Raw genomic sequence first — 12,408 nt, 5'->3', positions numbered from 1 at the left:
GAAACAGTGAAATCACTTTGCTTGGGTCCTGAAAGTCAGTTCTCATGTTCAGCCTCAGTGTCTTCTGATGGGCTCTCAGTCTCTCCAGAATCTTTCAAGGCTGATCAAAGACATTGTTTTAGAGGGAGACCTGCCCCCTGCTTACTAGATGAAAGGATCAGATCAGTGATTGAAGAGCTCATGTAGGAACCATGAAAGAAGGATTTTCATGGCTCCTTCAGAATTTTCAAGCCTCCCTTGAAAAATGGAGTAGAAATGAGAACGGAATGTAGGAAGGAAAGCCTGTGGAAGCAGAATAAATGTTTGAGAGCCTAGTGGGGAAGTGGTTTGTTGTAGCTTTATATCCAGCACTGGGAGGACAGAAAATACAAACTTAAAAAAGAATTGCTGAAGCAAGGCTGCCTGAGAAGGGAGGCAGCGGCAGGCCGGCACGGGGCTGCCAGATGTATATGTGGGGAGAGAAATTAAAAATACTGCACCATTTCTAGGAAGGCTGTTCTTTCTTGCCAGGGCAGGTATTACTTTGTGTAAGTGGTCATTAGTCACATAAATGTGGCTCTTCATCAATAAAGGGCTGGAGGAACACAACTACTGTGCTGCAGCATCCCTGCCGGTTGGGACAAATGTAAAGAGGATCAAGAACAGTATATTGGGACATATTGCTGCTGCCATGGGCGAGTAGCATCACCCTCCCTGTTTGGTGATGATTGGCTCATACCGTAGGCTTTGAGCAAGGACCTTTCACCACTAAAGCTGGGGTGACTCTGGGATGTGCTGGAGAGTTGGGCTTGCTTTGAAGCAGTTTAATACTCTGCAAATCTAAAAATTGGCTAGCAAGTGCTACTGTAAATGCTGACCAACAGATTACTTACTTTTTTCTCCCCCTCCAAGCCCTCTTTTTCCTCTTGTCAGCTATCTTTCTAATGGTTTTTCCTCTTCGAAACAGCCATTACCAAAATTTGCACCAGCAGCTTGGCATCACCTCATTGTATTTTTAGAGTTTGACGAAGGGCATTGCTGTAGGCTACAAATCTGCAGAACTCAACCTCCGTGTCCTGCAGGAGCGAAAAACAGCAACATCAGGAGGCTTGGGGAGGTTTTAATAATCCCTCTTAAAGCCAGGGACCATGAAAGTGCAGTGTGTCCCTAATAAGGTCCAAGGAGGGAGGGTGAAAATCCTGGTTTATTGAAATGAGAAGGCAGAGAAGGGGCTGGTCCACAGTGTTGTTGTTCCCTCTGCTTCTGGAGTGATGGTCATGGGTCCGTGTTTGGCTCTGCCTCTCCCGTTCAGGTATCCCCCCCGCCAGCGGCACTGGCACTCTGCAGATCTACCTAATCGACATCAACGATAACGCTCCTGAGCTCCTGCCAAAGGAGGCACAGATCTGTGAAAGGCCCAACCTGAATGTCATCAACATAACAGCCGCGGATGCTGACATCGATCCAAACGTTGGGCCCTTTGTCTTCGAGCTGCCAAGTGTGCCATCTGCGGTGAGGAAGAACTGGACCATAACGCGGCTGAATGGTAAATGGGGCAGGCAATCCTGAGGACATTTGGACTCTCGATTCGCTAATGAGGCCACGTGCGGTTTCAAACTTCCAAACTTTCCCACTTTTTTATCTGATTTTTATTTTTTAAAGCACATTATGGCTGACATTATAGGCAAGATAGTTAATCAGAAATGATTTGTATCAGACCTGCAGCATAACTCTAAGAGCCTTGGCACTTGGCTTTTTTTAATGCAGTTCATAATTATGAACAGTTATCAGTAGTGAACAAAGTATAAATCATCCATAATGGCCAAGGGGAAAAAAGCTATTATCAGTCTTCCTTATGTTCCAGTGTAATTGTCATAAGCCACAATCAGGATCAATGTTCATTTCTCTGACCATAATTGCATAAAGGCGGCCTTTTAATTTACCATGGAACCAGGAGGGCTAGGTAAGTGTGAAGATTACCAGTATATGAAGGATTTTTTTTATTGCAGCATGCAGCCACAAATGGCCCTAATTGCTCCTCTTACTGGTAGTTTCAGCAGAGGCTGGAAAATACCATGGGGCCTGAGGGCTGGTTTTGGCTTCAAAGCCGGTCCCTCTCGCTGAGGTCTGGTACCCTCGGCCAGGTCAGGGGCAACGTCTTCTGCCTCGGGGCTCCTGTACCGCAATGGGAGGGAACACAAGAAGGATTACCTGGCTGAGCATGTCACCGATGGGTGATGGGTTTCCCAGAAAAGCAGGTTTGGGAGGGCAAGCAGGGAGCCTGCACAGTGCCCAGGGGCAGCCCAGACCCAGGGAGCATCGTCCATACTTTAATATTTGCATTTTGTGCCGTTTTTTAAACACACGCAACTGGATTTGCAAACGGCATCAGGGTAGGTTAGTGCAGCAGTGAAAACACAGAGTAATTTGCAAAACACAGGCTGGTTGTTGACCCAATTGTTAGAGCAGAAGTCTGAAGCTGTCCTGCCCAGGTGTGTTGTTGACAGCCTCTTCTTCAGGACTCGGAAGACAGCTCTGCCAGAGGAGCCTGGCCCAGACAAGTGGGGCTGCAAGGCTCTACCAGGCTGTCCATCACCTCTCTGTCTTGGTCTCTCTAGGCGATTATGCCCAGCTCAGTTTACGAATCATGTACCTGGAAGCCGGTGTGTACGACGTGCCCATCATCGTGACGGACTCAGGAAACCCCCCCTTGTACAACACATCCGTCATCAAGGTGAAGGTGTGTCCATGTGACGAGAACGGGGACTGCACCACCATCGGGGCGGTGGCCGCCGCGGGGCTGGGCACCGGCGCCATCATCGCCATCCTGATCTGCATCATTATTTTGCTAAGTAAGTATGATGGAGATGACCCTGCAAGGAGACATCGTGTTTCCCATCCTGTTCCCCGTTGTCCCATTTCTATACGTGGTATTTTTCAAGAGCCATGCAAGCTCCGTGCAAAGGGCAGCTCTGGGCTGTGGGGCTGGTTCATGCATCGGGCTTTTTCTTTCTAAGACTTCCAGTAGCTTTACAAACATCGTTACACCTGACAATGGCTTGTAGGTAGTGAGTGCAATATGATTCTCCACATTTTGCAGGAAAAAGTTGAAGGTCTTGACCAAAATCCGCACTGGTTATGAGAGTCTGGCTAGTCCCTGGCAGAACCAGTGGATTTTTCATAGGAAAAGAAGAGTGGTAATTATTCCCATTGCTTGTAAAATGACACCGACTGGAGAACTGTGGTGGATTGTGAGTGTTTTTAGGGGACAGATCCCCAGTTTGTCAGGAGCACTGGGGTGCATCACAGAGCAGGGCTGGCCATCCCTTTGCTGAGGAAGAGCCATCCCTTTTGCCCAGCTATGCTCTTAGTCCCAGCCTTTCATGAGCGTTACCAATAACTATGTGTGCACACACTCAAAAATAAAAATGATATCATTATAACTTCAAGCAGGAGTTGGCACAGTAGGAATAGATAAAAATGAGCGCCGAAATGAACAATGAGGTAAATATTCATCAAGAAACACAGGATGAAACCATGGGACTCCCATTAAAGCTAATGGGAGTTATGGTGCTAAATCACATTTAATATTTACCCCCAATGCGTTTAAACAGAGAGCAGACAGAGCGACGTATGCTACAAATGTCACCTAATGTGGATATGATATGGTACATTAAGAGAATGGGTCATCTCTGGGCAAATATCCACCCTCCTGGGCCAGCGATGAGAATATATTGTTGTATAATTGATCTTCCATATCGGTCTGGAGAGCAAGCGAGAAAACCGGGTGTTCGTGTCCCCACTCCTCATCCAGCCCATCTGAGCTGCTGGAAGCATCCCTGTGCGCAGCCACCATCCACGATTTCTGTCCTTCATGGGGTGTGGGTTCCCAGCAGCAAAATGTTTTTGGCTGCTCCCTTCAGCAAGGGCATTTGTTGCGAACGCCCCACAGTTGCACACCCAGGAGAAGACGTGGTGTCAGTCCCACCACGGTTGGCGTGCTGGGGTGTGCAGATGCACGGCTGCTGGGGGGCTAAATTTTGCCCTGGAAGCCACAGAAGTGATAAAACGCGGGACTTCTTTTTGCTGCCCTCCTATAAATCCAGTGCTAAAATATGATTTAAACAGTTGAAAATCCTATTGACTGAAATTAGCTTCAGCTGAAGGACATTTGATTTAAGAGATTCCTCTCTTCATTTTCAGATACATTATCCCATTTTAAATTATGGGTTTTATTACAAAAGCTTATTTTTACATTCATTGTAATTCTAATTGACTTTTTTTTTATCTTCAAGAGCTGCAAAGCACTGTATCGATGATGAAAAATGTAATTTGCGATGAGCAGCTTTCCAGTTACATCCTTCTAGTGTTTTGCCGCCTTTCTATCTGTTTTACATCATGACCTCTGCACAATAGCCTGGAAAAAGGCAGATGCAGGATTTTTTGTGCTATTTGTCCATTTTAGAGTCGTCAGGTCAAAGTCTGATGGGTTTAAAAGGAAGAAGCAGCAAGGGGACAGATCTGAGGTTGCTCAGGTGAAGGAAGTTTCTGGCTTTACCTTCACTCAAAGGTTTTTTCTTCTTCCTGATACCCGATGTATTAGCTGCACGAATAACACATGTAGAAGAGCAATGCAATAAAAAATTGTGAAGGGTGAAGACAATAGATTTCAAGGAAAACTACATGCAGAGTGAAAATGGGTCTAACAGCAGTAATAGCACTTCCCATTCTGCAGAGTGAATAAAAGGAAGGAGAGTTCACTGCATCCTCTATTGACACTTTGAAGGTCTTTTTTTTTTTTTCAAGGTAGCAGCAAAGGCGTTAATGGCACAGTTTTTTCCACAAGTGCATGAAAAAGTAGCATTTTAAAAAAAAAAAAAAAAGAAAGAAAAAGATAAAACCTGATAACCATTATAATATTTTCTTTGTGGACTAGGCAGGTATCTTGTTGTGAGAGACTTGAAAAGGAACAACGAGAAAAGGACTTCAATGGTCTGCTAAATAGCTGTGGTTTTATATTGCAGATAAGAGTTACATTTTCTTTCCTTTTCTTTTTTGTCTCTTGAATAGATCTAGGATAAGCATTAAAGAAATGCTGAACTATCTGAAAACAATTCTGTGAGCTGGCAGACAGGGATGGCAGCCAGTTGGCACACAATGGCAGTAATTAGCTGTCCGGTCCTCTTCTGCTCACATCGCTGATTCTCGTTGGGTATAAACACTTGGGTGCTGGGAGGAAAAATTGGGATCCTCCTGACCACGTCCCCACGCAGTGAGGCTGCAGGCTGGGCCACCCACCCGTGTCCCCACGGTCTGGCCTCTTCTCCATCCTTGGTGAAACGACACCAAGGCTCTATGAAGACACAAAGGGAAAGAAAACTCTGCAAAGTATGAGACGGTGGGGAACAGCAGTCGCTTGTTCTCCTTATACAGCTAAAAAACACAAAGAGGGTTTCAGATCTTACGGCCTGCCAGGATTCAGTTGTGTTGGCTGCGTTGTCTTGCTATGGTCAGGGTTTGACCAAAGTGAAATGAGCTTGGGCCACACGTTCCCACCTCCGCTGTCCATCCATCTCTCCCTTCTGCAGATTGCCACCATCACAGCTTCACATGTGGCTTGGGTGGAGAATGGAGGGAAGCAGACACAGGGAGGTGTAACTGCGTCAGCCGCTCAGGCTTAATTTCATCTTTGATGGCATTATTTGCAGCTACTGAGTATGCCAATGAAAACTGACTTTTTAACAGGTTCTTATGTTGCCTTATGTAGAGACTTAAGTACCCGGAGTGACTTCCGCGCAGTAAGTCCCAGGGAGCACCCAGCCTCTGGGACATGGGTGGCCCTCCGAAGAAGGAGGTTGTGGAGCAGGGAGCCAGTGTTCCCTTCGGGTAAAGTTCCTTAAATGGGGAGTGGAGCATCTCCCTTATGAGGAAAGGCTGAGGAGCTGGGTCTCTTTAGCTTGGAGAAGAGGAGACTGAGGGGTGACCTCATTAATGTTTATAAATATATAAAGGGTGGGTGTCACGAGGATGGAGCCAGGCTCTTCTCAGTGACAACCAACAGTAAGACAAGGGGTAATGGGTTCAAGCTGGAACACAAGAGGTTCCACTTAAATTTGAGAAGAAACTTCTTCTCAGTGAGGGTGACAGAACACTGGAACAGGCTGCCCAGGGGGGTTGTGGATTCTCCTTCTCTGGAGACATTCAAAACCCGCCTGGACGCCTTCCTGTGTAACCTCACGTAAGTGTTCCTGCTCTGGCAGGGGATTGGACTGGATAATCTTTTGAGGTCCCTTCCAATCCCTAACATTCTGTGATTCTGCAGTTCTGAAAATTTCTCATGTTTCAAGAACTGTTCATCTCTCTCTGTTACTGTCCTGAGAGAGATTAGCCAGGGCCTGGCGTGTAAGTGCCGATGCCTGAGGAGGTTGGCTCTGTGTGACCAGATTTGCTCTCCCTCGTTCTGCAAAGCCAGCCCTGCCCTCTGAAAGGGTTTCAGATGATCTTAGATCTGCTTTGCAAGTCGATGGCCAAATGTATATGCTAATGTCCTGGCTAATGTGATCATGGAAGTCTGGAAAGCCTCCCTCGCTAAAAAAAGAGTATAAGCGAGCCCAAATTGGACTACGTGACCCAGCATTACCCACCCTCCCCAGATCAGTCTCACAGGATATACTGCAGACAGCAAAACGATGGGCAGGGCTGGTGACCTGAACGGGCGTCACGGTGTCGCGCTGGTGGAACATCCACTTGTGCAAAGGTGCTGGTCATCGGTACCTGTTCGCTTCTCAGCACCTCTGCAGCTCGCTTTCCTCCGCCTTTATTTTATGCCCCTGAATAAAATGAAGGTTGAAATCTAGTCCTGAAAATTCAGGATTTAGATCAAATATTTTCAGAAAGCGTCAGTTTTCACACTTTCTGTTTGCTTTTCCTTTGATTGTGTGCTTGACTTCTGATAAACATCAGCTCAGTCAGCATTCGTGATGGATCTTAAAGAAATGTTTGTAGTGGGGGCCTGTCACAGTAGCTAGAGCTCTCACTGATCTCTCCCTTATAAATTAGGACATGCAATAGGATAGAGTTTTATTCCTCTTCCCAGCAGCCGATGAGGTTCTCTGTAGCAGAAGAGGGCGGGTGAGGTGTAAGGACCTGCCACCACCATGCGAGATCCCAGCTCACCCCGCTTTTCTCCCTTACAGCCATGGTTCTGCTGTTCGTGGTGTGGATGAAACGCCGGGAGAAGGAGCGCCATACCAAGCAGCTCCTGATCGACCCCGAGGACGACGTCAGGGACAACATTTTGAAGTATGACGAAGAGGGAGGTGGAGAGGAAGACCAGGTGAGAAGACCCAGCAGGTCATGGCCAAGGAGCAGCTGTGCAGTCTATACTCTCAAAAAGGCAGAAACTACATTATTTTCACTAAAGTACTTGTGAAGGGTTGTGTTCGCCCTTGCTTATGCCCAGGCAGCTTTATTGGCTTTTCCAGCGTGGTGTGGACATCGGTGGGAGCCAGCATGTCCCTGGGACACTCGCCTGTGCAAACAGGACGGTGCAGGGAGGCTGGTGCTACGTGGCTTTCGCTGCCCCCTTGGCCAGCTTCCTAGGGAGGGACTATAAACCAACCTTCTGATGTGCAGGTTCAAACAATATTTCTGCTATTTTGGTCATTAAAATTGCAGATTTTACCATCATCCATCAGAGATCTCGGTAGAACCAGCTGGCGGCTATGAACCTCCCCCAGCTCTGTGGCTGCAGGCACCTGCCTTGCTTGAGCCTAGAGCTTCTGTGGGCTTTCCCTGCATTTATTTGTTTCCAATGTGCCTTTAATTTCTTTTAATTTCCGCATGTGGTTTTTAAGAAGTGTCTAAATGCACTTGGGGATTTTCTTTTTCACGGCAAAGCGTACGTGGCAAAGCTTTGCTTGGTGACAGAGCCCTCAGCCACAGCCTGCCCGAATGCGTCGGCTTTTCCGCGGTGGCTTCTTCTTCAGACACCGATGCTGATGTCGCATGAAAACTTCCCTGGCCTGCACTCCTGGGATGTGCTGTCCCTTTGCTATGGCTGCATTTCCTCGGCTAAAACAGCAAAGTTTTGTCTCTCATGTTTAAGTCGCTGGTTTTCTATTCCTACCTAACACAACTGAAGAGCCCATGACGCTCCTCAGTATGATGTTCAGGCAAATTATGTGACTCTGCACCGTATAATGGCTTTTTTCTTGCTTGCTGAAATGGACAGCCTGGCTCGTGGAGCTGTTGCAGAGGCTGCTGTGTGTGTGGTTGGGTTCAGAGAGTCCTGAGGTCCATGGCTGGGACTGGAGCTTGAGGAGACACAACCGCAGCAGCATCTGCTGCCGGGGAGGTCGCGGTGGCACCCAAAGGCATGAGCCTGGCGAGAGCCACCGCGGGGGAGCTGAGACAGGGACTTTGCCCAAAACTTGTGAAATTCTTACTCAACAGAAAAGAAGTCCTTGCAATTAGCATTTCTTTTTTCTTGTCGCTGACAAGTTATTTATAAATATTGCTCCTGGAGTTTCAATCATCCCCGTCTGAGCACAAGAATAGTTCTAGCGGTAGAACAAAGTACTGTTGTAAGCATTCCAGCTAGCTGAAGTGTCTGGTTTCAGGCAACTACACTGTAGGCTTAAATATTTTAGAAAGGATTCGTTAAAAATAACAGCAAAGGAAGAGCAGCAAAACACCATTACCTACATGAATACATTTTTAATGAAATATTACCTGGTTCTCATTCCTTGATAGAAACCTATTCTGTTGGGATTTTTTACAAGCAGAAAGAACATAATTACTTTGAAAGGCCTACATGCATAAATGCAATACCCATTTTAATGTTTTTATTTCTGTACAAATGTAATTGCAATAATATGTCTACCAACACTGTGTCTTCACATTATATTATGTCTTTCATCAAAAACTTATGCACATACCTATGCACAGCCAAACTGAAGCAAATTTTTTTTTATCCCAAAGATTTAGACACTGTGTAAAATATTCAGAAAGTATTTAAATATTTGATTTAACTTCTGTTTTAAGATGCTCTCTTAGGAGATTAATTGTATGAGCTACTCAGAGGTCAGGTTCATCTGTAATTTAGGTAGTTAGAGGTGCTGCATAGCCAGGGATACGATTTGCCATTGAATTTCAGCTGAAATAGGATTAGACCCCTCAGCTTGTTTGTACATTGGGTGAGTAGATGATCGGCACGAAAAGCTCTTGGTTTCAGTCCATGTCTTTCCATTTGTCACAGGATTACGATTTAAGTCAGCTCCAGCAGCCAGAGACCATGGATCACGTGCTGAACAAGACACCTGGAGTCAGAAGGGTGGATGAGAGACCTATTGGTGCTGAACCGCAGTATCCTATAAGACCAGTAATCCCACACCCAGGGGATATTGGTGACTTTATTAATGAGGTATGTTCCATAGAGGGTCCTGTGTCACATCTTAAAAGCCTGAGCAGCCAGCTAGCACCAGCTGTGCAACATTCCCCTGCCTGCACAGACCAAGGGATGCTATTACTCGCACAAAAAGGCTGATGCAAGGCAGGGGAACGGTTGGCATGAGCAAAGGACACAGGACTTGGCCTAATAAAGGCACCAAGTCTGGAAAAAGCCAAAATGGAAACAAAAAGCCCGGGATTTCTGTGGATATCACAAACACCATGCTTTTCAGCATCCGGGCAGTATAACCTGATCTCACTCTCCCTTTTATTACTATGAACGTTGCAGTTGCTGTCAGTAAAAACATTGGACGGGGACAAAGGACCATTGTCCTGGTGCAGACGCGGTGACACAGCAGCTGCCCAGGTCGCCTAAAGCCAAAGGTGCCGTTTGTGGCTCCTGGACTTGTAATTATTTCAGCAGTCTGTGCCTTCCTAGTAAGCTCTATTTTGTCTAAAACCTCAAAGAGTTTGCAGAACACAGAGATTCAACTCATATCAGAAAGGCTTGCTTTATTTTATGTTAGATTACAGCTGCTTTATCTGCTTGTACAAATAACTTTCCATTTAGTACTCTTTATCTCATTTTTAGTTTTGAGTGATTGAGTGGTTACAAACCAATCAATACATTATTTCCTCCAATACAAAACACACCATCCATTTCCTAAGAAGAATAAATGTTACAGCCATTTAATTCTATTACTACATCCATTTCCTGCTGTGCTTTGTCTCATTTCCATCATTAACATTTCTTCCTTCACACACACGTGTACACACATCCACACGTGAGGAGCTGCTGTTACACATGCTGCAGCTGCTGTTCACAGCGATAAAACCTGCCCTGTCTCCCCACGCTGAGACTGGGGTTTTTGAAGGTGTGAATGCAGAACGTTTTGCTTTATTGCAGGTCTATTCCACTAGGCTTTTCCTGACACTGGGCTGCAGAAAAGCAATTTTTTTTCTTCATATCCTGAGGCCATTTCCATGGCCTGCCTACACTGCTGCCCACAGCAGCAGTGCTTCCCAGCCCTCTGTCCGGGATTTCACACCCCAAGTCTCTCCTAATTGCAGAATTTTGCTAGGACTGATTTATTTTTTTTTTCCCCTAAAGGAATCAAAATCATCAAAATTAAAATAATGGCTATCAGTAGGAGAGGGTGCTGTTTGTTCTTTCATTGGCCAAGCTGGAAATCTTAACAGGCAACCTCCAAAAGGACACACTGGCCAGAACAGAGACCTTTCCAGATCCAGAGCTGGAGCCTTGGAAGTAGCCCCCCTCCCGCTCCATTGGCTCTTTACAGAAATGCTGGGAGTTACTGGATATTAGGAAAACATTCTTCACAGAAAGGGCTGTGGGGCATTGGAACAGGCTGCCCAGGGCAGTGGTGGAGTCACCATCCCTGGCGGGGTTTAAAAGGCGTTTAGACGAGGTTCTTAGAGACGTGGCTTAGTGATAGAGTGAGGTTAGGTTATGGTTGGAGTAGGTGATCCTGAGGGTCTCTTCCAACTGAAACAGTTCTATGATTCTCTGATTCTGTGATTTCGGCAACCGGGCACAGGGAAGCTCCAGGCCCCTCATGTTCTCCCCATCCTCATTTAGCTTTTCACCACCCTCGTCTCGCTTTGCTGTGGGGATCCCGAGCGTCCCAGATGCTCACCCGCACACCCTTCCGTAGCGCCATAGCCATCACGCCCCATGATGGGTATTAATGTGGTGTGTTTGCCCCCTCAAGGGCCTCCGTGCGGCAGACAACGACCCCACGGCCCCCCCCTACGATTCCTTACTGGTGTTTGACTACGAGGGCAGCGGCTCCACCGCCGGCTCCGTCAGCTCCCTCAACTCCTCCAGCTCCGGGGACCAGGACTACGACTACCTGAACGACTGGGGACCCAGGTTCAAGAAACTGGCGGACATGTACGGGGGAGGCGAGGAAGATTAAACTGACCTCACGTTATTTAAAAAAAAAAAAAAAAAAAAAAAAAAAAAAAAAAGAAGAAAAAATAAAAAACAAAGCCCACAGACAACAACAACATTAACAAAAAGAGCCGATGCAGAAGCAAGAACTGTACAGATGTGGCAGCTGTTTTAATATATCCCCTGCTGACTGTATTGTTATTTTTAGTGGTGATATAGGAGGTTTTCTTTTTCCCTTTTTTTTCCTTTCCATTTTTTTTTTAGAATACTGAGCTGTCTCGCATGAACACTTGTCTCTGCTGCAGGTTTTTTTTTTTCGTTGTTTTGGTTTTTTAATGTCAGCTGGGATATTGCTCGTTTATCTGCTTTATGACTAAAGAGAGTGAAAGGCACTCTGTCTTAACTTGAATTTCTTAGAACAGAAGCACTGTTTTTAAAATATATATATATATATATTTGAAAGTGCCTTTTGGTGCATGTATCAGATTCCCTTCAATCTCAGGAGTGATGAAAACAAACATACAACCATCCTGGGCAGCACTCCCTGTGACCCTAAGCCAATTCTAGCTGGGAAGGAGTTAACAAAAAGGAACTGTGGAGATTGTTTCTTCTTTTGCCTTTTTTTTTTTTTTTTTTTTTTTTAAAGGGGGTGACTCATTCTGGGGTGGAAAATGTTGGGGGGGGGTGGGTAATGTTTTGAGTCAAAATCTTAACAGCCATCTTTAAGCCTCAGCAGGTGGTGAACTAGTCATCATGTTGTATATAATTCAGTGTTATCAGATGCAAAATACCGACTGGGGGCTCCGCTGTCACCTGGTCGCACTCAATGTAGCTGCATAGAACTATAGCATCGATAAAGCCTTTGGTTATTGCCACAGAAGTCTCCGACAGCCCTTGTCTAAACCCTGCAAAAGTAAACGGTGAAATGACCAAAGGCCCATTTGTTTGTTTTTACGCTCTCGGCATGGTTGGGCTCCCAGGACCTCCGGAGGGATGGAGACACCGGCTGGGCTGGGGGGTTGTCCCACAGCCCCCGGGACACCCACCAGCACGAAAGCCGATGG

General features: G+C 46.2%; 1 protein-coding gene across 2 annotated transcripts in view; it reads left to right on the top strand.

The window, feature by feature from the left end:
• The window catches only part of CDH4 (cadherin 4), a 431,673-nt gene extending 420,304 nt beyond the window's left edge, over window positions 1–11,369 (top strand). For both annotated transcript variants that reach the window (XM_065645553.1, XM_065645552.1), the window contains exons 12-16: window positions 1,292–1,525; window positions 2,598–2,831; window positions 7,176–7,315; window positions 9,239–9,403; window positions 11,163–11,369. In XM_065645553.1, coding sequence (XP_065501625.1) covers window positions 1,292–1,525; window positions 2,598–2,831; window positions 7,176–7,315; window positions 9,239–9,403; window positions 11,163–11,369 — 980 coding nt within the window. The remainder of the gene's footprint in view (window positions 1–1,291; window positions 1,526–2,597; window positions 2,832–7,175; window positions 7,316–9,238; window positions 9,404–11,162) is intronic.
• Window positions 11,370–12,408: the final 1,039 nt, after the last annotated feature.

Source organism: Caloenas nicobarica, chromosome 15, assembly GCF_036013445.1.
Source record: "Caloenas nicobarica isolate bCalNic1 chromosome 15, bCalNic1.hap1, whole genome shotgun sequence".
Lineage (NCBI taxonomy): Eukaryota > Metazoa > Chordata > Aves > Columbiformes > Columbidae > Caloenas > Caloenas nicobarica.
The sequence above is the reverse complement of the archived record's forward strand: the minus strand, read 5'-3'. Positions and strand labels throughout refer to the sequence as shown.